Source organism: Morchella importuna, assembly GCF_003444635.1.
Source record: "Morchella importuna strain M04M26 chromosome Unknown Morimp01GS044, whole genome shotgun sequence".
Classification (NCBI taxonomy): domain Eukaryota; kingdom Fungi; phylum Ascomycota; class Pezizomycetes; order Pezizales; family Morchellaceae; genus Morchella; species Morchella importuna.
Window position 1 is genome coordinate 336,917 of NW_025763441.1, and position 25,758 is coordinate 362,674.

General features: G+C 48.6%; 2 protein-coding genes across 2 annotated transcripts; both read right to left on the minus strand.

The window, feature by feature from the left end:
• Positions 1-12,283: 12,283 nt before the first annotated feature.
• On the minus strand, positions 12,284-13,321 carry LAJ45_10342 (uncharacterized protein; the record flags this gene model as incomplete). Its single annotated transcript, XM_046119869.1, has 1 exon — positions 12,284-13,321. One exon carries the CDS (start codon positions 13,319-13,321, stop codon positions 12,284-12,286), a length of 1,038 nt encoding a protein of 345 aa, XP_045967006.1.
• Positions 13,322-14,931: 1,610 nt separating this feature from the next.
• On the minus strand, positions 14,932-16,147 carry LAJ45_10343 (uncharacterized protein; the record flags this gene model as incomplete). The annotated part of the gene is made up of 3 exons (XM_046119870.1): positions 14,932-15,051; positions 15,147-15,750; positions 15,834-16,147. The coding sequence occupies 3 exons, from the start codon at positions 16,145-16,147 to the stop codon at positions 14,932-14,934; spliced, it is 1,038 nt and encodes a 345-aa protein (XP_045967007.1).
• Positions 16,148-25,758: the final 9,611 nt, after the last annotated feature.

Sequence of the window (25,758 nt, forward strand, 5' to 3'; positions counted from 1 at the left end):
AGGTTCCGAGTATCCAGCAAGACTCTCTGACCGATAGTGAACCGCTGTGCTGCCGGTCCTGGCTTTGACGCCATCCTGTCGAAAGTCTTCTGTAGCGTATCTCTCGCTAGCTCGTGAGTCGTGATGATCTCGTCCAAGTAGTTGTTTCCGTTGGCATCTAATCGTTCGATCTCTGCATCCGTAGGCCAGTCCGTTCGGGGGTGGAAGCCATAGTTGCAGTAGAACGGTGATTGCCCCGTCGCCGTATGCTTTGCATTGTTGTAGGCGTATTCACAGATAGGTAACAGGTCCTTCCATTTCTTGCCTGTCCCTGCCGTATATGCCCGGAGATAACCTTCCATATGCTGGTTGGTTCGTTCTGTCTGGCCATCGGTCTGCGGGTGGAATGAGGTGGAGAGTCTCCTACGAATCCCCAATCTTTCCGTGATTGCCGTCCAGAATGCTGATACGAACTGTGTTCCTCTGTCCGAGACGATGCTCCTAGGAAGTCCGTGGAAACGCCAGATGTCTTTGACAAATGCGTTAGCGGTCTGTTCCGCATTGATTCCCGTCATTGGGATGAAGTGAGCCATCTTCGTAAAACGGTCCACGACTACCAATACGTTACGGAATCCTGATTTCTCCTTAGGTAATTCTACTACGAAGTCCATCGAGATATCAGTCCAAGGTGTGGTGGCTAACTCTAGGGGTTGAGGGAGTGACAAGTGTCTCCGACGTTGCTTGGCTCTCTGGCATACATCGCAAGTCTTGACGAAATTGGCTACATCCGTGGACATTCCTGGCCACCAGTAGTTCCTATCAATCAACTCGAGGGTTTTATCCCTTCCTAGATGCCCCGCTACGGGTCGATCATGATGTTCCTCAATGACCTGCTTGATCGCGTAGCCCGGTACTACCCATCGACCATCGTGGGTGGGGTCATTCGAATCGGGACTCCATTCAGCGGCAGGTTCTACCTTTACGATAGCGGCCTCCGGTGGTCCGAAGATCTCAAGGTTTGAATCAGGGAGGTGTTCATCCGGAACCATCCTCCGAACCCAGCGTCTTTCCTGATCATACCAACCCTGTAGTGGCTGAGGCAGCTCTACACTCGGTATGTCGTACCACTGATCCAACTGATTCGATTCTTCTTCGGGGTTGCCAATCACTTCAGACCCAGTTTCTACGCTGGTCCGTGATTTTCTGACAAACTGTTCTGCGCTGAGTAGCTGTTTTACGGGCTGCTCACGCATTACTCCCCCTTCCAATGCGAAATCCGGACGCCTTGTGAGTGCATCTGGCTTGCCGTTTTTTTTCGCCTGGTCGGTAATGGATCTTGAAGCGAAAAGGTGCTATCTTCTCGGCCCATCTGGCTTGTCTTCTCGACAGCTTCTTGGTCGTTGTGAAATACTGCAGGTTTTGGTGATCCGAATGTATCTGGATAGGGATGTCCGTCCCTTCCAGCCAATGTCTCCAAGTTAAGAGGGCAGAAACTATTGCGAGCATCTCCTTGTCGTAGATCTCATAGTTGACCTCTGCCTCGTTGAACTTGCGAGAGTGGTAAGCTACCGGATGTAGGATACCGTCCTCGAACACCTGGGAGAGTACTGCGGCCTCGGCCCAGTCACTCGCGTCAGTCTCCACGATTGCTTCGCGGTGTTCGTCATAGTGTCGGAGTATTGGAGCGGAAGTAAATCTCCTCTTGAGCTCGTCGAACACATCTTGCTGTTCCCTGCCCCATTTCCATACGGAACCTTTCTTCAGGAGGTCGGTCATAGGTCTGCAAACCTCGGAGTATCGGTGGATGAACCGTCTTAGGAAATTGGCGAAGCCGAGGAAGCATTGAAGTTCCTTGACCTTGGTTGGGGCTAACCAAACTTCGATCGCCTGGACTTTCTTTGGTGATACTCGGTTCCCTTTTCCTGATAGTATAAATCCCAGGAATTCTACCTCCTGTTGATACCATTCCGTTTTCTCGAGGTTTCCGTATAGATGGTGTCGTCGCAGTCGCTCCAAAACTTCTCGTACAAGAATCGTATGCTCTTCTCTAGTCTTTGAATACATTAAGATGTCATCCAGGTAGACTACTACGCCTTGATCTAGAAGATCCTTGAATATGGTATTGACCATGACCTGAAACGACGCAGGAGCATTGGTCAAGCCGAAAGGCATTACCCTATATTCGAAAAGGCCGTATTTCGTTCGGAAAGCGGTTTTCCATTCTTCGCCCTTAGCAATCCTAATCAGATTATAGCCATTTTTCAGGTCTATCTTCGTGTAGTAGAGTGCTCCTTTCGTTGCGTCGGCCAGCTCGTTCATGAGCGGCAGTGGATAACGGTTCTTGATCGTGATTCCATTCAAACCACGAAAGTCGACACATAACCGAAGCTTACCATTAGCTTTCGGAATGAACAGGACGAGTGCCGCTGCTGGGCTAGTGGAGGGGACGACTTTGCCGGAGGGCAAGTTCTCGTCCAAATACTCCCGGAGTGCCTTGTCTTCAGGTGGGGAGAGCGAATAGATCGGTTCCCACGGAGGCTGCTTTCCTTCCATAAGAGGAATGGTATGATCCCATTCAGAGTGATCAGGTAGTCGAGCGGCTCCTTCCTTGGAGAACACGTCGGCGTATTCCTGAAACCCCACCGGTATAGCACTAACGAGAGCCTCGTTTACCGATGCTCTTGCCCAAAAGGGGTGTTGCTCGATCGTCGTCTGCTTCTTGGGTGACGCCCTCAACAGCCTGATGACCAGCTCTTCGGGGTCTTGATCGTATATGTCCTCGACTGATACGAAACATCCATTGACTATACAGTTGTTACTATGGAAGCTAACACTGTTGCGTCCCCAATGGATGGTTGGGTGATGCTCCTTGAGCCATCGATGTGGTATGACGAGGTCCTCTCCCGCAAACGAGCCAACCTCACAGGTGATAGCCCTATCTAGATGGTTGCCGATGCGGAGGGAAAGAGGTTGGGTGGTGTGAGTGCCGGAGTTGGGCATAGGGGTACCATCGGCTTGTCTGATGATGAGAGGTTTTGGTCGAGGTCGAGTAGGTATTTTCGCACGGTGGATGCAGTCCCAGGACATGATCCAGTCCTCTGTGCCACTGTCCAAGAGTGCGTTGACTGTTGCGACATGTTTGGTACTAGTTGCGGGGTGATCCCAAGAGATCTCGATCTCAAGGCGGGTTTCTTGTGTGTTGGAAGACATATTTGTATTGTTGGTCTGATGAAGGGTTTGTATTGGTTCTGGGTGTGGTTTTCGATGGTTTTTTCTTCGTTGAGCGCGGGGTGAGGGGGTTTATATAGAGAGTTCGAGTGTTTAATGAAGATCATGGTACAACACTTACGCACCAGGCGTTTTCGGGGTGTAACCCCATCCTCAGAGTGTGTGTAAAGAGAATTGAATTTCCGCGTGTAACAAAACAAATATAGAAAAAATCCCGTAGCCAACCGATAAGAATAGCCGTAATACATAAAACCTTGTTTTCGTGACCCGACATAGAAAGAAATCCTAACGTAACATGAGATAATGAGGACTAGAAATACCCAATCAATTTTGATCCTCCAAAGTTGTAATCCTTGCCCTAAATGCCTCATTCTGGGGCCCAATTTCCGCTTCTTTTCACCCTCCCTTCCGTGGTCCTTTCCTCCGGAAGGATACCGTTTTCTCTTCAGGTCGGTTAACCTGACCTTACTCGTCGCCACGCAATCTTTCGCGAAGTGGTTATCTCTACCACAACGGAAACACTTTCCTTCCTTTTGCCACTTCTCCTTCTCGTCCTTGGTGACACCTAAGTCATCCGAGGGCTTGGAGTTGTGCGCTGACGCGGAGAAAGTTTTCCGAGGTGCGGGGTTGCGCGATTTTCGCCGTTCCGACTTCTCCTCGCGAGGTTTCACGACATCCTTGCCACGTAAGATCTCTTTTCGGGCCTTCACCTCGTGATCTTTGCGTCCGACCTTCCTAACCCAGGCTAGCCATTCCGCGAAATCTTCTGGTTCCTCGATTGCATTCGAGAGGCGTTGTTCCAGCGAGGAGTTTATTCCTGTTAGGATCATGGATTTCATTACGATGGGTCCGACCTTCGCGTCCCATTCCAGATTCTGCATCTCGTTGATGTAGTCATCGATCATGCCAGTTTGACGGAGCTTATCCATCTTCTGCTTGGCCTGTTCCTGACTGGTCCGATTGCCGTATTGAATCCGTAATTCGTTTTTGAAATTTTCCCATGTCCCGATGCTGGGGTCAACTGATAGCCGTTCTACGAAGTTTCGCCAGAATTTTGCCGCATTCCAGGTAAGTTCCAGGGATGCCCACAGGATCTTGGTCTGGTCGTCCCACCGGACTTTCCTCTGAAGTTCAATTAAGACTTCCATTTGGTCCATCCAGTGCCGTACGTCTTCGTCGGCTTTTCCGGAGAAGGGGATTTTTGCCTGTTTTGGCGTATCTCCCAGGGTGGCGCGAGGGGGTCCATGAGGTCTACCTCTTGCTGCCTGTTACGGCGTCTTCGCTCCTCCCGTCTTCTCTGTCTTCGTTCGCGTACTCGACGATCGTCCTCTGAATCGGAGGAGCTGGATGAGTCCGAGGGGGATGGGTCTCGGGGTCTTGCGCGGTTTCCGCCGTTACCGTTATTGCCATTGCCTCCCCTGCCTCCTTGTTCACTTTGCTGGCTTCTTGCCTCGGAGCGAGGGGGTACGGGGGGTTGGCTCCCTGATCCTTCCGGTCTCTCTCCGGAATTGCTAGGGGGTTCCGAGGGGTTGGGGGGGTACTCCGCCTCCGCCTCCGCCTCCTGAGCCTTCGGGGGCTGCTGCCGTTCTATTGGCTGCTACCCGCATCTGCTCAATTATCTCCTCCAGGTTCTTCTTCGTACCTACGAACTGGTCTTCCATCGCAGCTTGTCTGTCCCGTTCCATCCTCTCGAGGGCAGCCAGAACCTCCGCGGGTGTCTGCACAGGGCCATCTTTCGGGAGTTGCTGAACGAAGTTGGTCAGCGCATTTATGTGCTGATCCTGTCGCTCCTGCCTTCCCTGATGCGCCCTAGTAGCTTCCACGATATGCCCAAGGACTTGGCCGAGGTTGCTGGTAGCGGCGGTGGATTCCGCTCGTAGCTGAGCCATGACCTGGTTGAGCTGATTGTCGCGTTCCGCTCTGTCCCCAGCGAACTTGGCGTGGAGGTCCTCGACGATCTTGTTGGTATACTCCTGCTGCTGCCGGGTGAGTTCCCTGAGTATGGGGATATCCCGTACGTGCATGCTGAGTTCCTCGATCCCGCGGCTGAGCTGTTGTACCACGGGGGCCCCTTGTCGCTGGACTTCTTGCCCAATAAGGTCGCCAAAAGGGTTCTCCATCCGTCGTTCCTCTACTTCCATGTTGGTATCCTCGTCGTCGTCCATTACCCGAGGCACCGAGGGCCTCTGAGTAGAGGATTTCTCTCTGATTGGGGTGACGTATGGGGAGAACTCCCGGTGGTCTACCTGCCGCCTCCTCGCCTGCCCATAGGATTCTTCCTGCCTCGTCGATGTGAAGAGGGAGCCTATCGGCACATCTCTCTCTTTCCTGTGGCGCCTCTTTGCTTGGGTCTCCAATATACCTCGATCTCTCAAGGCGATTGAACTCTCCATGTTGTAGTCTTCCTCCGACCATTGCTGATGAGCCCTTGACATCGCTAAGTTGCTCGAGTTTGAGCTGTGGATGCCTTCTGCACCAGGGTTGAGCGATGAACCAGGGGGCTGGATGAGCAAGTCCGAAAGACCGTTGGGAGAGAGTGATTTTGATCGGGAAGAGTTCTGGGTAGTTGAGGATTTCGGGGTCGTGTTCCTCGAAAGTAGCGGTAGTTCCTGCTTCTGCGAAGAAACCTGTGTAGTGGAGGTATCCGCAGTACAGATGTTCGGCGCTTCCTCTTCGTACGATGAAGGATGTAGCGCAAAGGTAGTTATCGATGGCTGCTGTTGCCACTCGTGGGTGCATATAGTACCTTGGTCTTTCTAATAGACTAAGCGCTTATTCTTCTACTGAGAGCACGGTGACTATCCGCCATTAAGCAAAATACTCAGAGTATTGGTTTAAGCGAGTAGTTGTCTTATCGAGACTTTGGTAGGGTATGCGATAGGTAAAGAGTAAAGCTAGGGATAAGGTACAATATAGTGTTTAGGGAAATGGCTAGTGCTAATCGATAATTCTGTAGCGTTTAAACTGATGATATTGTAAACCGGATTCCCTTGACTTGATGGCTGATGATACCCTCAAGTCTTCGCAGAATCAAGCCCTATTTATACATGTTGGAACCTATGCCAAGGCCCGCTCTCTAATACTAACTGACACAACGATAATAGAATAAGATAATGCTCCCGAAGATAACCCAGATAGAAAAGCGCCCCCGCATAGTTCCGTCCTCCATTCTAATTCCGACACGTAACCATGAACCTTGCAATTGCCAGTCATCGAGCTGTACCATACTATCATCCTAGACCTACTTCCCTAAGTAGAACAGCCTGCAGCCGTAAGTCCCGCTCCCCATTCTATTCCGGGTGAGACACCCAATGGTAAGCGTGCCGTCATAATAGTATAGTACTAGTGTGTTAACACCGCGTGCCCCCATACTACCCGATGCCTTTCTATGCTTGTCCTTGTTACCCGACCGTCCTCGCAGCAGAACCCGTCACTCGTATTCCTCATTGTTCTAAGCCTCTAGAACAGTGTTCCGTAGTTCCTGTAACACGGTGGTGGTAAATAGATCAACAAAGACACAATGGATTACTTCAACCTACAAGGAATAGTCCATGAACAGACTCCCCCATACACTCCTGAATCAAATGGAGTTGCAGAACGATTCAATAGGACGATAACAACAATGGTCAGGTGCATGATCATGGACCATCCTAAATTGTTATGGGGTGAAGCATTCTCAACTGCTGTCTACTTCAAAAATAGTGTACCTCATAGTATATTAAAGTGAAATACCGCTTTCGAAGCCCTGAAAAGTTTAAAGCCTTGTATCCAACACCTTCAACCATTCGGAAAGAAATGCTATGTCCATATCCCAGAATATTCTAGGCCAGCAGGAAGCAAACTAGCACTCCGAGCACACAAAGGAATCATCGTCGGATACTCAGACAGTGACAAACACTACCGCACCTGGATAGGATAACAAAATAAGTTAGTTGTAAGTCGAGATGTCACATTCCCCCCTCCTGAGTCAGGGCAAGTCTCCGTGGAACTCGATTACACCCCTATCCTGAAACCAGAAGCGTCACCTGCATCAACAGAAAATGGATATGAATCAGAAGACGGTCCTGATCAAGAACCCGAATCGTCAGCAATCGAAGAAAACCTTAAAACAAACGCAAGTAGACTGGGGGCCGGGCTAATCAAGCCAACTCCTGCATATCACCTCGAAGAAAGTAATAAACAGGAAGCTAATCAGGAAAACACAGAAACACCTCTCCCGGAACCACCAAGGAAATCAAAACCTTGGAAATCAACTACCGAAAAGGAGAAAAAATCTGAAGTCCCGAATCCTGTCACAACAATAAGATCAAATCACATCCGTGAAAGAACGGAGAAACAAGCAACAGTTGATATCGAAGGGAAAAAGAAGGAAATCCGACAGGAAATATCGGAATTAGGAACCACCTATAACAAGGAGGTATCCGAAATACTAGCCGAGAAAGATATGGACGAACAAAACAAGCAACTAGTTATGGAAGCAGCCAGCCTAGACCACAAAAAGGACAAAGCGAAGCTCCAAAGCCAGTACGTTGACTTGGACCCCACTATCCATCGGGTACACCTAGTAACTGAATCTACCACCTTCAATCAAGCGATGAAAAGCGATGATCAACACCTATGGAAGAAGGCAATACAGACGGAAAAAGACATCCTTGACAAGGCCCAAACCTGGGACATTGTCGACAGACCAACCAACCGAGCAGTAGTCAGAGGAAAATGGGTATTCAAGGTAAAACACAACGCTGATGGAACAATCGAAAGATACAAAGCTAGGTACGTCGCCAAAGGCTTCACCCAAGTACAGTATCAAGACTATGATGAGACCTTCCCCGCCGTTGCCCGATACGACTCCCTACGACTCCTACTTGCACTAGCTGCACACAACGGTTGGACACCACAACAAATAGACGTCAAGTCAGCCTTCCTATATGGAATGCTTAAGGAGGAAATCTACATGGAACTACCTGAAGGGTAGAGGCAGGACCACAAGGTTTGTAAACTTCGCAAATGCATATATGGACTAAAACAATCACCCCGTGAATGATACACTTGCCTAACAGACTCCCTCCATCGGAAAAGATTTGTCCCAGCCAAATTTGACCCATCTGTCTTCATATATAAGAAACACCAACTATACATATAGGTGTATGTTGATGACATCATGATATTTGGACCCGACTCCGCATTCAGAAATGAAATCAGACAAATAGTCAAGACAGATTTCGAATGTACGGATCTCGGTAATGCGAAATTCCTACTGGGAATAGAAATAACGGTAACAAGAGACGGTATCAGGTTGTCACAACTAGCATACATCAACAAAATCCTAGACAAATTTGGAATGAATAACTGCAAACCAGTTGGTACACCACTCGAACCATATCTAAGCCTTCGTAAAGGAGAACCGGAAGACCAAATCGAAAAACCAACTGAGTATCAATCCATAATTGGATCACTCATGTACGCCAGCATAGCAACCAGATCTGATATCACCCATACCGTTACCACCTTCTCTCAGTACTCCTCATGCCCAACTGAGGACCACCTACGAGCAGCCAAACGAACTCTCCGATACCTCAACGGAATCAAAGTCCCGAACCTGTTCTACTCAAAAGGAAATACTAGAACACTCGATGGTTTCTCAGACAGTTCCTACACGTCAGACCTAGATGACAGAAAATCGTTATCAGGATACGTGTTCAGACTAGAAAAGTCAGTCATCAGCTGGGGAAGCCGAAAGCAGAAATCAGTCGCAGTCTCAACAACAGAAGCCGAATACATGGCTCCGTCGCTTACAGCTGTTCAACTGGTATGGATTCGTAACACCTTATGCGAACTCCAACAACAAAACCAGTACAACATTCACGCCGACAACACAGGGTCTATCGAACTGCGTGGGAACCCACGTATCCACGACCGGTCCAAACACATCGACGTTCACTACCACTACACACGTGAACAACTCGAAGCCGGAACCTTCAAACTCCTCTATGTTCCAACTGAAGACAATATTGCAGACATAATAACCAAAGGACTACCGAAACTAGCTCACCAAAAACTGTCAGAATTGATACGATTTGGCAAGTAAGGGGAAGTGTAGAAATAGGGCATTGCGATATCGGTTATGTATGGAATTACTTATGTATAAGGAATGACTCATAGAAGGAACAGGGATTCAAACAAGGCTTAGTGTCAGGGATTGTATAATCAGAGGATCACGTGGTATTAGAATATCTGTATATATAGAGCATTCAAATGCCCACATTCTCGCTGGAACTTCAGCGGCGCAATACTATTTTCTTTGCACTACAAAAAACACATCCTCCCTCAAGGTCATGTATTCAAACCACACTCAAGTCTTTTTCTCCCACACTGCAAACTTCAAAGGGAAGGGTAAATCTTCACAGAATATTGAAACAATCCTTCTTCTCTCCAGCCCGACAAACTCACCAGAGAGAGTTGTCAAAACAGGTTAGTTAACAGCCGGTCAGATTATGGAACTTTACCGTCAGGGTTCAATTTGTAAAACTTCTACAGAATCGAAAAAACAGAACCCAACATTTGATTTACTTCCTGACCTTACATCATTAGCACCCGCCTACAGACAAAGTACTCCCAAAATTACAGCAAGAGATTCCCGCAAGTTAGTGATATATGTTGTCTCTTTAGATGATAAATGGAGTTCATATAAGAACATAGGTAAAACAATTAAATGTTGGAATATTTTATTATTTATTTTAACCAGTTATATAGATGTATCATCAAAAGTATTTGAGGACTTGTATGAGCTCATCACCGATCACTCGAATTTTGCTTTCGATCTCTTGAGCTCCTCCCCTAAATGGCCGGTGCTATTACCGCAGAGTTATTAGATATATATCAAGTCCTTGTGGCAACACATTTTCACCCCCAAAGATGGACCTCATAGGTTGGATATCAGGAACAAGCTAATAATTGTTAGAGATTTTCTGATGGCTTTTCGTAGAGGGCCGACTACAAAAATTGTTTAGGTAGTCAAGCACCAAACAGAAGAACAACGGGCAATTAGGATCAAAAAAGAGAAGGAGGAAACAAAAGAGTTTTTCACTGATGTACGGGCAAGAAAATACAGGTTTAATTCACCAGCGGTCATTAAAAGAGAGCTTCCTATGAGAGTGGGAGAACGGGTATCTTTTTCACTTCTTTAGAATGGCAGCTGGTTCATATTAATTATTCTATAGGCACATTGCCCAGAAGACGAACATTTTATCTGTGATAACCCATTGCCCTCTATCCCTAAATTAAAAAGAGATTCAATGGCTTTGACACCTGATATACCTGAGGAGTCAGGTTCTGTATTTCACTCTCCCCATTTAGAGTCCTCTCCATCACCAATTGGTTAAAATCAACAAAAAACGTGTTTTGCCAGGATGAATCAGCGCGCCCAGATGTCCAAATTCATCTTCCGCACCGAAAACCTCATCTATTGCTCACAAAACCTCATCCCGCTGCCACCAAGATGTGACAAGTCATCTTTTGGTACCTATTAAGCATACAAAATGTTATAGATCGTCTATTAACGCGTATAGGCGTCCAAAATATGACCTCTTATCTTTCAACGCCTAGTAGGGGTCACAAATATGACACTTCACCTCTTGATGCTTCACCGACTCCCAAAACGTGACCCACTGTTGGGAATCTGCTCAAGTCCTGTTGCTAGCCCTGACCTCGCTAGCAAATGACGTCAGATTTGACATTTCGAGGATCCCACCTGCTTATCTACCTGCTTATCTGCCTATTTTCCTCTCGACAACTACCTCAACACCTACCTCGACATCTACCTCCCACCTGCATCGATGCCTACCTCCTACCAGCAGTGAAGCCTGCCATCCACCAGCAGCAATGTCTACTTCCTACCTGCAGCAATGCCTCTATACATATTTACTTATCTCTGCATTTTGATGTTTGTACTGACACCGCTACAGACTTCTAAACGACACCAGATCATCAGCTAATTCCATCAAATTGGCTTCAAATGGATGCCGAAAACGACGCCAAAATGTTAACTAATTGCGCCAAGTTGACACCTAAATCAGCATCAAATCTACTTTCAAATCTATGCTCAAATCTACACCGAATTGACGACTGTCAGTGCACCCAATCGACATTAATTGAACTCCTAATTGGCATGAAGTCAGGCAGGCAGTGGGGCAGGCAGTGGAGCACGGTGGAAGGCAGTCAGACATGGCGGTAGGCAGGCAGGTGCGAGGGTAGACGGTTCGACACTTGGGTAGGCAGTCGGGCATGGGGGTAGGCAGTCCGGCACTAGGGTAGGTAGGCAGATTCGGGGTACGTAGGGCGCTAGCAAATATGCACATAGAGAATTAGATAGACCGATAGACAAATATATGTTACAGCCTCGTGGAAAACATTTCCTAGTCGATATACCTTTTGCCGAGTGATCTCATTCTGCCAGAAAAAACTGCTAGCGAAAGCTGTTAACCCGGCTGAAAATACTAGTGTGGAGATGCCAGGAGGCGACTTTGGGTCTAGACCTGTCGCGACGACATCAGTTGAGAAAAAGATACGGGGCGTTCCTCGTGGGATGCACAGGTGTCGGTCTATAGGTAAACAAAAGTCTCGGGGCACCTGGGGCATCTGGGGCATCTTGAGCGCCCAGGTGGCACAAGACGACATGTCATTTTTGCTGATGAAGATATTCCTTCAATATTACCCGACGGTAATGCTTTACAAGAGATTAGGAAATCTAATCAGCAACCAAAGAGGAGGAGGACATTATACGAGGATAGTGATTAAATATTTTTCTAAATAGTTAAAACAATCATTTTATTTCTGTAACTACAAATTGTTATTCTAATCTAAACAATTTCGGGAAATATTTTAAAATATTCCTTCTTGATTGCTTTATGCATTGTTAAGACCAAACAAAGTCTAAAACCGTACCAGTTAGTAGTAAAGTGTTCCAACTTTGTTCCCCTAAGAAAACCAAATACACCAGGCCTACAAACAAACTTCCTATTCGTTTCCCTGATACAGAAATCATCCCTGTGAACTCAACCATTGGTGACATTACCGTCTATACATCTTTTAAATCACCAATATCATAATGAGGTTCAGTAAACATATTAATCAAACATGCTCTCAAAGATAAACATTCTTGATCATCAGTTGCCCACTGTTTCTCTGCCGTGGGCAAAACCGTGATTATTTTGACACAAAGATCTCTGTTATTTTTGTCACCTGAAACAAGCAAAATTCTTTTGGATATAGTAAGATTGCCTAATGAGGTAAAGAGCCGGAGGAGAACGGGATTCATGTGTTGAGATGTTTTGAGAGTATCTTTGGTGATGACAGCGTCATCATTATGACCTCTTTCCATCTCCATACCCCAATAGTAAACACCAGCCCGTGAACAATTAGCCCAACAAAGATTAGCATTGGCAAGAAGCCAATTCTGGTACGCAGCATGCCTAACAATTTTGGCATCCGGAATATCAGGTAGTTGGAGTTCAGGATATTCCTCAATGTTGTATGTTGTAGACTTCAGAACTAAGTTCCCAATTTCAACTCCGTAGACCATCCCCATACCCTTGCTAAAGTAGACAAACATTCGGGTGTAATGTTTATCAAGGGCAAGATAAAAGGCACCGGGAACTGCAGGAACTTCAACTTGCTTGTAAGTAAGAGCAGCATTATTGAGCTCCCCCAAACTCTTGTTAACAAGAGTGCCAACTTTATTCAAAGATTGAGACATATCAACGTCAAAGAATACCTCAATGCCATTCCCAATCTTGCCCTTGAAAATCTTAAAAGACCTGGTCCCATTGGCTTTGGCCTCCTCACAAGTACCTTTCATACCCTCAGGGAGACACATCCACTTGTTGATATCCCTTTCCAACTCCTGATCACCCTGTGCTTTTTTGGGTTCAACAGATTGACCGGCAGCTTGACCAGTAGCTTGCCTGATGAGGAATGGTGTGAACTGTTTGGTCACGATATCAGACAGGCGGTGGCTTTTGACACAGTCGGCCTTCTTTCGACCTTGGAGGGAGGGAGGAGACTTGAGGGTACCGGCTTTGGTGTGCATTAGGGCGAGATTAGTGAACTTAGGCATTGCTGTAGTCATATTAGCACCGGCAGCAGTCTTCCCCACCAGAGGTTAAGTGAAGCAATGCAATAAAAACTCACCTACCAGAGGGATGGTTAAGTTGTTGGGAACGGGTGCTGGTGGGGACATGTGTTGGAGTTGGCGGGTGCTGGAGTTGGCGGGTGCTGGACTTGGCGGCAACGGACTTCCTTACCAGAGGTCAAGTGAAGCGGCGTGCAATAAACTTCCCTACCAGAGGTTAGGTGAAGTGAGCGGTGGTGTTCATGGGCGATGGTGTTCGTGGTTGGTTGATGGTTGATGGTTGATGGTCGTTCGTGGGGTGTCGCGCTGGTTGCCAAAACCCCGAATTCGCTAATTGCACTTTGGTAGTTACGAGCCGCCGTACATACTCTTCCATAGGGGCTTGAATAGCAAGAACACAAAGCATGCAATTATAGTTATATGAACAATCGAAATTGATAGGGAAAGGGTTGACACCTGAGTTCAACATTCTTCCAGGTTCTGTTCCTTCTCTGACAGTTTACAACATTATAATACATGATTTCGTTATTATCTTCTCATCAGAATGACCCACTTATTTCCTTAATTGTACTAGTATAACCTGCACCAGGCAATTTCTTCCACCTCTCTCTCCACCTGAGACCCCCGTAAGGCCGATAATATATAACTAAACAACAATTTGTTTACACAAGATAGGGACGCAACAGGGGAAGGAGAGGGAAAACGCAAAGGTAAAGATATAAGGTGGAGGAGCATCGCCCACTACTGTGCCTAGCTATATATAGGAAGTGTTTTATCGTCTTTACTCCGTCCGGCGCGGAAATGCCACCTCCCGCCACCCCCGAGGAAAGAGTGGGGCTTGGGTAACTTCACTGGCAGATCTTGTTCAAATAATTGGTCTCTCGTGCGGGCCTGGTTTCTGTTTTGCAAAGTGGGAAAACTGCGCAAAAGGGTGATAGCACCGGGGTAAGGGGTAGTATGCTGGGATGAAAGCATTATCACTGCGGCGCAAATCCCTGATTGCTGTGACAACAGTGATCAATATAATTTGTTATTGATTCTGACCGGGTCAACGCCAACCTGTTAATCATGACAGGTAGGGTGTCTTTACTCCTGGCGGCTGGGGGGCGTTGGTAGGAAGGTTAAAACATTTTCGTCTGTATGGGCCCAATTCGACCCTTTCTATACGGTGAAGCGATTAAGGTATGTATAGAAGTTAATTGAGTTAATGGTAAACATATAACTACATGTAGACCCGCTAAATATCATCAGGAAATAAAACGATAAACGATGATCGGAATAAGATATGTACTTTCAAGCCAGTAGTCCTGCTAATGGGAATCCGAGAAAAAAGAATGGTAAACCACGCCCCCCCCCTCCCCAAACACACACACAAACACCAAGCCTTCCCTTCCCACATCAGCTCGCCACATCCCCGCTCCGACTACCTCTCGCCCACTCCTCAGAAGCCTAACCTTCTTGGCCCCCCTCTCCTCCAACTCCTCCGCCACATAATCCTCCCCCTCCTCGCTTCCCTCCTCCGCCCTCTTCCTCTTATCCCTCTTTTGCTTCGCCGTCCTCATTACTGCCAGATCCCTCTTCGCCGTGTTTAAGAGCTACCCATACCGCGCCAGCGGTAGGGCCACTGTCCGCCGATCACCGTCCTTGGTGTCGCGCAACAGGTCTGAAATTTTCAACACAGGGTCTACTTCGGGGCTCTGGTCTGGGAGGAATCTCTGAACGGCCAAGTTAGCCATGCGTGATATGGGAAAGGAGACCTAAAAAGTGAGGGAGGTGGGAGTGTGAATACATATGCGGGCCCGTCGCGCACCATATTACCGTCTTCTCGCAGGCGGAAGAGCTCGACCGTGGCTGTAAGCGGCCCGACAACATCCGAGGGGTTGCATCTCTTGTGGAAGTTCGCGATCACTTGCGCCGATGTGAAGTCTTCCGACTCTGCTTCTGACTCAGTTGATTCCTCTGCCTGATCCTCGCCATCGCCATCCTGATCCATCCTGTTGACGCTCTCATCGGCATCCCCGGTTCCGTTACGCTTGCCTCCCTCCTCGATATTGACTACCACCACCACGCTCACCATACCCTTGGTGCCTTTGAGCCAGCTCTCCGCCACGCACTTCACATCGTCATGTTTCTGCGAGAAGGCCACCTCGAAGATCACCCGCGGATACGGGTCAGTCACTTCCACCCCTTCCTTCTCATCTATAAACACATATCTGAACGACGCATCTGGCTGCCGTATCCCGCCACCCTGTAGTGGTATATCATAGCCCGTATTAAACTGGATGTGTGCCCGCTCCTCGTCGGAGAGGCTTAGCTTCGAATAGATCTCCATCAACCACTGAATGATCGCGTCGTGTACAGTCGTGATCATGCCGCGGAGCGTGAGCGTGCGGGTGGCCGCGTCGTAGATATACCTAGCTGTGGAGTTAGCTGCGTGCATTCGGGGAGTGTTTTGGGTGGAGGGGGATGGGGGTGGGGGTGGGGGCTGTGGTCGCACCGTAGCCGGTGAAGTCTGCGGTTCAGAGCCCAGCGCTGGAATCTTTCCAGGCGGGCAGGGGAGACCTGGGCGAGTGTGAGTGTCCTTTCGTTGAGGTAGTCACCCTCCAGGAAGGCTGAGATAGACGCGAAGAAGGCGGAGAGCTCCACGGGGGGGGACGGGGTGGGGCTTGGCGGGTCCTCCGGTGGTGTGGCAGGGCCCCGACCTGCAAAAGGCAAGGGAGGAGCAGACGGGGGCGGACCTGAGGAGGAGCAAGGGTCGCAGCTAAAGGATGATGCGGCGGAAATCGGGGTGTTGGGGCGGTGCGGAGGCATGGCTGCACAGTGATTGTTGATGTGAGGTCGAGAGAATCCCTGACTTGCGATGGTGGGGATTACGTGATCGTACATCTATGACCGCCTAAGTCACGTGATAGGACGAACAACTGCTCGAAAAGAAGTCTTTCCACGAGATAACGGACGATGTATCTGTACAATAATAATACAGCTGTGAAAACAGAACCTGGTTCTCTGCTGTCCAAGAATCACGGATCTTTGAGTGCCGGAGGACAAATTCGCCCGTTTTCAGTCAAGCACTAGGTCGCAGATGCGCTGGAGGCTCTAGGCTCTAGGGTCTAGGCGCTAGGCCCAAGGCTCTAGGCTCTAGATAAGATACTTCTCTGAATGTTCGAATAAAGTCAGATCAAGTGTGCTGCAGCATATGTAGTTATGTAGTTATGTTTGCTTTATGTAATGATGAGTCACGACATCCAAAGACGTTTTTGACTCTTTCTCAAGAACAGTCACTAGCGGATGCGTCATCTCGGGCCGTTCCGCCGTTCCGTGACAGGGAAGAAGACTTGCTTACCAACAAGGATACCTACATGTACTTCCACGACAAAAGAAGGATGGTACGATGTAGGCACGCGAACACCGGCAATCGACGAACAAAACTAATTTTTCGTCAAATGCCTAGGTAGACAAGCTTCTTGCTCATCTGCGAGCGCTGCCCCCATCAGCGAGCGTCCACCGAACATTGGTGGGCGGCAACCGTTGCATCCTGGGTATGTGCTGGCTGCAGCCATGCGCCCGTTGTCGCCAAGAAACGAGGATTTGGAGCTGTTGAGGGTAAGTGATCAGAATCTGATAAGTGAATGTTACGGTGAATAGGTGTATTTGTCTTATCAGATTCTGATCACTTTTCGCTACACCCTAGTACATGTATGATCCATTCCATCTTCACGAACTATCACCCTGTCACCTCCAGAATCCATCACTTAGTAATCCACTGCTATACAATATATTAGAGGAGTACAGATAATCAATCTTTCTCTTTTGTTTAGCGATGCTGCAAGGTACTAACTCTTCAATAGGTGTGATAGCGGGAACGAAATCAAACGAAATAGCGGAACGACGTTGCTTTTGACTGTGAGCGATCATTTCAATCTCAACTGCTAGATGCTAATTATATCTAATGTAGCACGAAAACGAAGCAGATCCCATAAACTCACATAACCCCATAGATTTTACCTTAATTACAAAACGCTGTACCATTGGAAGTAAGGCTAACCCGAAGTCTCTACCGTTGTCAAATTGCAATGTATCGCGGCCCACAGACAGTGATCCGGATCTGGCAGCGGTAACCACACCTGGAAGTCATACTAGGTAGTGTAACTTCGCAATTTTACAGCTATTATTGATCCAGGATGACCCGTTTTGAGCTGTTTACACATTAAACGCCTCCACGTCACCAATTACGAACAGCTGGGTACCCGAATTGTCTAGGTACGATACCTGATTCATTCGAGCCAAGGGCACCTATTTTTATCAACATATCTTTACTTTCTTTCTTCATCTCCCCCCCCCCCCTCTTTTTTACTTTCCCATCCGGCATTGAATGAATCGAACTAAGGGCCTGTTCGGACAACCCAATAATCTAGATTATTGGCGATAATCTGACGGACTATCGACTATTGGATTATCACAATAATCTATGCTGTTCATGCAATTGAATAATCTAACATTCGGAACTCCTGATTATCCCAATAATCCGCCAAGAAAACAATCACCTCCGGAGGTAATTATTCCCACACAACACAGATATCCTGAGAGCTAACGTTATCCGGACATGTAGATTATCCACTTATTTTGAGTATTATGATTATCACTTCCGCTACCTGATAATCCAGTCTGTCCAATAACCCGAGGAAATAATCTAAGGTTGTCCGAACGGGCCCTTAATATTTACCCCGTCCTAACCCATGCAGTCAATGAATTAAACAAAAAAAAAAAAAAACCGCCCAAACCCTAACCCACGAAAACCTAGTTTCGCCCTCCCAGTCCCTTCAGTTCTCGCGCGCTAGACCTTCCAAATTCCTTGACCTACATGTATTCTTACCTATTCGGAAGCCTTTCTACCAGAAAAAGACTTAGGGTCCGTTCGGACAACTTTAGATTATTTCTTCGGATCATTGGACAGACTAGATTATCGGGTAGCGAAAATGGTAATCATAATACTCATAATAAGTGGATAATCTACATGTCCGGATAACTTTGAAATAGCATTAGGCTCTTAGGATATCTATGTTGTGTGGGAATAATTACCTCCGAAGGTGATGGTTTTCTTGGTGGATTATTGGTATAATCGGGAGTTCCAAATGTTGGATTATCCAATTGCACCAACAGCATAGATTATTATGATAATCCAAAAGTCGATGATCCTCAGATTATCGCCAATAATCTAGATTATTGGGTTGGCCGAACGGGTCCTTAATAGAACCTGTCATATGTCATGGAATCGTGAGAAAAGGTCATATCACCACCCGAAACATGATAGTTTTGAGTCTTTTTGAGACATAACGCCAAACAAGGCTCCCCTTCCGCAAATCTAGCCTACAAAAATACCTATTCCAACCGCAAAACGTCCTGGGTGACCTAGTTTCTTCCTTGATAAGCCGATTTTAAAAATCACCGGTCCAGTCAGTAAGCCGGAGCTAAAGCCAGCTCACCTAGGGAGCTTTATGGGTAAATCGTTCCATTCAGGAAACCCCCTCGACATGCGAGCTTCGGGGATGAGCTTAGAAAATTCGAAAGTGGGTTTCTTTTCTTTCGACCCTATTATTCCTATTACTATTGTCCCTTGAAGATCGTTTGCTGAGTTCACTCACACATCAGTGAGCACACTAGGGTTGTTTGGGGAAATGGCCAGTGCTAAGCGATAATTCTGTAGCGTTTAAACTGATGATATTGTAAACCGGATTCCCTTGACTTGGTGGTTGATGATACCCTCAAGTCTTCGCAGAATCCTGCCCTATTTATACATGTTGGAACCTATGCCAAGGCCCGCTTCCTAATACTAACTGATACAACGATAATAGAATAAGATAACGTTCCCGAAGATAATCCAGATAGAAAAGCGCCCCCGCATAGTTCCGTCCTCCATTCTAATTCCGACACGTAACCATGAACCTTGCAATTGCCAGTCATCGGGTTGTACCATACTATTATCCTAGACCTACTTCCCTAAGTAGAACAGCCTACAGCCGTAAGCCCCGCTTCCTATTCTATTTCAGGTGAGACACCCAATAGTAAGCGTGCCGTCATAATAGTATAATACTAGTGTGGTAACACCGCATGCCCCCACACTACCCGATACCTTTCTATGCTTGTCCTTTCGTTACCCGACCATCCTCGCGTCACAACCCGTCACTCGTATTCCTCACTGTCCTTCGCCTCTAGGACAGCGCTCCGTAGTTCCTGTAACACTACTCCCCCTTCCTAGACGTCGCCCTCGACCGTTAAAACCCTTCTATGATAAAAACCCTGTGGGAAAAGTCATAGAGTAGGGAAAGGTATCGAGCTTAGTCCCGCCTGTTCCGTTGTCGCCTGTGAGCCCGGTCATTATCGATCGCTGGGCCTTGACCCCGTGTATGGGGTCGTATGTTCGAGGTTGGCTGGAAGTTCTCGTCTGCCAATGCCTCCTGTGGTTCGGGTGTTGCTAGTCGTTTTCGTGTGTTTTGCTGCCTAGTGGGATCCGCATCCTCGCGATAGGGTCGTAGCAGCATCTCGTGGAATACGTCATGAACCTTCCATTCTACCGGAAGTTCAAGGCGGTAAGCCCCATTGCCTATCACCGCTGAGATCGTGAATGGTCCTGTAAATTTATCTGACCACTTGGAGTATCCTCCTAGGTTCCGAGTATCCAGCAAGACTTTCTGACCGATAGTGAACCGCTGTACTGCTGGCCCTGGCTTTGACGCCATCCTGTCGAAAGTCTTCTGTAGCGTGTCTCTCGCTAATTCATGGGCCGTAATGATCTCGTCCAAGTAGTTGTTCCCATTGGCATCTAAACGTTCGATCTCTGCATCTGTAGGCCAGTCCGTTCGAGGGTGGAAACCATAGTTGCAGTAGAACGGCGATTGTCCCGTCGACGTATGCTTCGCATTATTGTAGGCGTATTCGCAGATAGGTAACAGGTCTTTCCACTTCTTGCCTGTTCCTGCCGTATAGGCCCGAATATAACCTTCCATGTGCTGGTTGGTTCGTTCCGTTTGGCCATCGGTCTGCGGGTGGAATGATGTCGAGAGTCTTCTACGAATCCCCAATCTTTCCGTGATTGCCGTCCAGAACGCTGACACGAATTGTGTTCCTCTATCTGAGACGATACTCCTAGGGAGTCCGTGGAAACGCCAGATGTCTTTGACAAATGCGTTGGCGGTTTGCTCCGCGTTGATTCCCGTCATTGGAATGAAGTGAGCCATTTTCGTAAAACGGTCCACGACTACCAATACGTTGCGGAATCCTGACTTCTCCTTTGGCATTTCTACTACGAAATCCATCGAGATATCAGTCCAAGGTGTGGTGGCTAACTCTAGGGGTTGAGGGAGTGACAAGTGTCTCCGACGTTGCTTGGCTCTCTGGCATACATCGCAAGTCTTGACGAAGCTGGCTACATCTGTGGACATTCCTGGCCACCAGTAGTTCCTATCAATCAACTCGAGGGTTTTATCCCTTCCTAGATGCCCCGCTACGGGTCGATCATGATGTTCCTCAATGACCTGCTTGACCTCGTAGCCCGGTACTACCCATCGACCATCATGGGTGGGGTCATTCGAATCGGGACTCCATTCAGCGGCAGGTTCTACCTTCACGATAGCGGCCTCCGGTGGTCCGAAGATCTCAAGGTTTGAATCAGGGAGGTGTTCATCCGGAACCATCCTCCGAACCCAGCGTCTTTCCTGATTATACCAACCCTGTAGTGGCTGAGGCAGCTCTACGCTTGGTATGTCGTACCACTGATCCAACTGATTCCATTCCTCTTCGGGGTTGCCAATCACTTCAGGCCCAGTTTCTACGCTGGTCCGTGATTTTCTGACAAACTGTTCTGCGCTGAGTAGCTGTTTTACGGGCTGCTCACGCATTACTCCCCCTTCGATTGCGAACTCCGGACGCCTTGTGAGTGCATCTGGCTTGCCGTTCTTTTCGCCTGGTCGGTAATGGATCTTGAAGCGAAAAGGTGCTATCTTCTCGGCCCATCTGGCTTGTCTTCTCGACAGCTTCTTGGTCGTTGTGAAATACTGCAGGTTTTGGTGATCCGAATGTATCTGGATAGGGATGTCCGTCCCTTCCAGCCAATGTCTCCAAGTTAAGAGGGCAGAAACTATTGCGAGCATCTCCTTGTCGTAGATCTCATAGTTGACCTCTGCCTCGTTGAACTTGCGAGAGTGGTAAGCTACCGGATGTAGGATACCGTCCTCGAACACCTGGGAGAGTACTGCGGCCTCGGCCCAGTCACTCGCGTCAGTCTCCACGATTGCTTCGCGGTGTTCGTCATAGTGTCGGAGTATTGGAGCGGACGTAAATCTCCTCTTGAGCTCGTCGAACACATCTTGCTGTTCCCTGCCCCATTTCCATACGGAACCTTTCTTCAGGAGGTCGGTCATAGGTCTGCAAACCTCGGAGTATCGGTGGATGAACCGTCTTAGGAAATTGGCGAAGCCGAGGAAGCATTGAAGTTCCTTGACCTTGGTTGGGGCTAACCAAACTTCGATCGCCTGGACTTTCTTTGGTGATACTCGGTTCCCTTTTCCTGATAGTATAAATCCCAGGAATTCTACCTCCTGTTGATACCATTCCGTTTTCTCGAGGTTTCCGTATAGATGGTGTCGTCGCAGTCGCTCCAAAACTTCTCGTACAAGAATCGTATGCTCTTCTCTAGTCTTTGAATACATTAAGATGTCATCCAGGTAGACTACTACGCCTTGATCTAGAAGATCCTTGAATATGGTATTGACCATGACCTGAAACGACGCAGGAGCATTGGTCAAGCCGAAAGGCATTACCCTATATTCGAAAAGGCCGTATTTCGTTCGGAAAGCGGTTTTCCATTCTTCGCCCTTAGCAATCCTAATCAGATTATAGCCATTTTTCAGGTCTATCTTCGTGTAGTAGAGTGCTCCTTTCGTTGCGTCGGCCAGCTCGTTCATGAGCGGCAGTGGATAACGGTTCTTGATCGTGATTCCATTCAAACCACGAAAGTCGACACATAACCGAAGCTTACCATTAGCTTTCGGAATGAACAGGACGAGTGCCGCTGCTGGGCTAGTGGAGGGGACGACTTTGCCGGAGGGCAAGTTCTCGTCCAAATACTCCCGGAGTGCCTTGTCTTCAGGTGGGGAGAGCGAATAGATCGGTCCCCATGGAGGCTGCTTTCCTTCCATAAGAGGAATGGTATGATCCCATTCAGAGTGGTCAGGTAGTCGAGCGGCTCCTTCCTTGGAGAACACGTCGGCGTATTCCTGAAACTCCACCGGTATAGCACTAACGAGAGCCTCGTTTACCGATGCTCTTGCCCAAAAGGGGTGTTGCTCGATCGTCGTCTGCTTTTTGGGTGACGCCCTCAACAGCCTGATGACCAGCTCTTCTGGGTCTTGATCGTATATGTCCTCGACTGATACGAAGCATCCATTGACTATACAGTTGTTGCTATGAAAGCTCACACTGTTGCGTCCCCAATGGATGGTTGGTTGATGCTCCTTGAGCCATCGATGTGGTATGACGAGGTCCTCTCCTGCAAACGAGCCAACCTCACAGGTGATAGCCCTGTCTAGATGGTTGCCGATGCGGAGGGTGAGAGGTTGGGTGATGTGAGTGCCGGAATTGGGCATAGGGGTACCATCGGCCTGTCTGATGATGAGAGGCTTTGGTCGAGGTTGAGTGGGTATTTTCGCACGGTGGATACAGTCCCAGGACATGATCCAGTCCTCAGTGCCACTGTCTAGGAGTGCGTTGACTGTTGCGACATGGTTGGTACTAGTTGCGGGGTGATCCCAAGAGATCTCGATCTCAAGGCGAGTTTCTTGTGTGTTGGAAGACATGCTTATATGTTGGCTTGATAAAAGGTTTGGTATTGGTTTCGGGTGTGGGTTGGTTCGATGGTTTTTTCTGTTGGGCGCGGGGTGAGGGGGTTTATATAGAGAGTTCGAGTTGTTTGATGAAGATCATGGTACAACACTTACGCACCAGGCGTTTCCGGGTGTAACCCCATCCTCAGAGTGTGTGTAAAGAGAATTGAATTTCCGCGCGTGTAACAAAACAAATATAGAAAAATTCCGTAGCCAACCGATAAGAATAACCGTAATACATAAAACCTTGTTTTCGTGACCCGACATAGAAAGAAATCCTAACGTAACATGAGATAATGAGGACTAGAAATACCCAATCAATTTTGATCCTCCAAAGTTGTAATCCTTGCCCTAAATGCCTCATTCTGGGGGCCCAATTTCCGATTCTTTTCACCCTCCCTTCCGTGGTCCTTTCCTCCGGAAGGATACCGTTTTCTCTTCAGGTCGGTTAACCTGACCTTACTCGTCGCCACGCAATCTTTCGCGAAGTGGTTATCTCTACCACAACGGAAACACTTTCCTTCCTTTTGCCACTTCTCCTTCTCGTCCTTGGTGACACCTAAGTCATCCGAGGGCTTGGAGTTGTGCGCTGACGCGGAGAAAGTTTTCCGAGGTGCGGGGTTGCGCGATTTTCGCCGTTCCGACTTCTCCTCGCGAGGTTTCACGACATCCTTGCCACGTAAGATCTCTTTTCGGGCCTTCACCTCGTGATCTTTGCGTCCGACCTTCCTAACCCAGGCTAGCCATTCCGCGAAATCTTCTGGTTCCTCGATTGCATTCGAGAGGCGTTGTTCCAGCGAGGAGTTTATTCCTGTTAGGATCATGGATTTCATTACGATGGGTCCGACCTTCGCGTCCCATTCCAGATTCTGCATCTCATTGATGTAGTCATCGATCATGCCAGTTTGACGGAGCTTATCCATCTTCTGTTTGGCTTGTTCTTGACTCGTTCGATTGCCATATTGAATCCGTAATTCGTTTTTAAAATTTTCCCATGTCCCGATGCTGGGGTCAACTGATAGTCGTTCCACGAAGTTTCGCCAGAATTTTGCCGCACTCCCGGTGAGTTCCAGGGATGCCCACAGGATTTTGATCTGGTCGTCCCACCGAACCTTCCTCTGAAGTTCAATTAAGACTTCCATTTGGTCGATCCAGTGCCGCACGTCTTCGTCGGCTTTTCCGGAGAAGGGGATTTTTGCCTGTTTTGGCGTGTCTCCCAGGGTGGCGCGAGGGGGGTGCAGGAGGTCTACCTCTTGCTGCCTATTACGGCGCCTTCGCTCTTCCCGTCTTCTCTGCTTTCGCTCGCGTGCCCGGCGATCGTCCTCTGAATCTGAGGAGCTGGATGAGTCGGAGGGGGATGGGTCTCGAGGCCTTCCACGATTCCCGCCATTACCATTATTGCCATTACCTCCGCTGCCTCCTTGCTCGCTTCGCTGGCTTCTTGCCTCAGAGCGGGGGAGTACGGGGGGTTGGCTCCCTGATCCTTCCGGTCTCTCTCCGGAATTGCTAGGGGGGTTCTGTGGAGGTTGGGGGGGTACTACGCCTCCGCCTCCTGCACCTTCGGGGGTCGCGGCCGTTCTGCTGGCTGCTAACCGCATTTGCTCGATTATCTCCTCCAGGTTTTTCTTCGTACCTGCGAACTGGTCCTCCATCGCGGCCTGTCTGTCCCGCTCCATTCTTTCCAGGGCAGCCGTGACCTCCGCGGGTAGCTGTACATGGCCATTTTTGGGGAGTTGCTGAACGAAGTCGGTCAGCGCGTTAATGTGCTGATCCTGTCGCTCCTGCCTTTCCTGATGCGCCCTAGTTGCCTCTACGATCTGCCCGAGGACTTGACCGAGGTTGCTGGTAGCGGCGGTGGATTCTGCTCGTAACTGAGCCATGACCTGGTTGAGTTGGTTGTCGCGCTCGGCTCTGTCCCCAGCGAACTTGGCATGGAGGTCCTCGACGATCTTGTTGGTATACTCTTGCTGCTGACGGGTGAGCTCCCTGAGGATGGGAATATCCCGTACGTGCATGCTGAGTTCCTCGATCCCTCGGCTGAGCTGCTGCACCACTGGAGCCCCTTGGCGCTGGACTACTTGCCCGATGAGATCGCCAAAAGGATTCTCCACTCGTCGCTCTTCTATATCCATATTGGTATCCTCGTCGTCGTCCATTACCCGAGATACCGAGGGCCTCTGAGTAGAGGATCTCTCTCTGATGGGGGTGACGTAGGGGGAGAACTCCCTGTGATCTACCTGTCGCCTCCTCGCCTGCCCATATGATTCTTCCTGCCTCGTCGATGCAAAGAGGGAGCCTATCGGCACATCTCTCTCTTTCCTGTGGCGCCTCTTCGCCTGGGTTTCCAATATACCTCGATCTCTCAAGGCGATTGAGCTCTCCATGTTGTAGTCTTCCTCCGACCGTTGCTGATGAGCCCTTGACATTGCTAAGTTGCTCGAGTTTGAGCTGTGGTTGCCTTCTGCACCAGGGTTGAGCGATGAACCAGGGGGCTGGGTGGGCAAGTCCGAAAGACCGCTGCGAGAGAGTGATCTTGATTGGGAA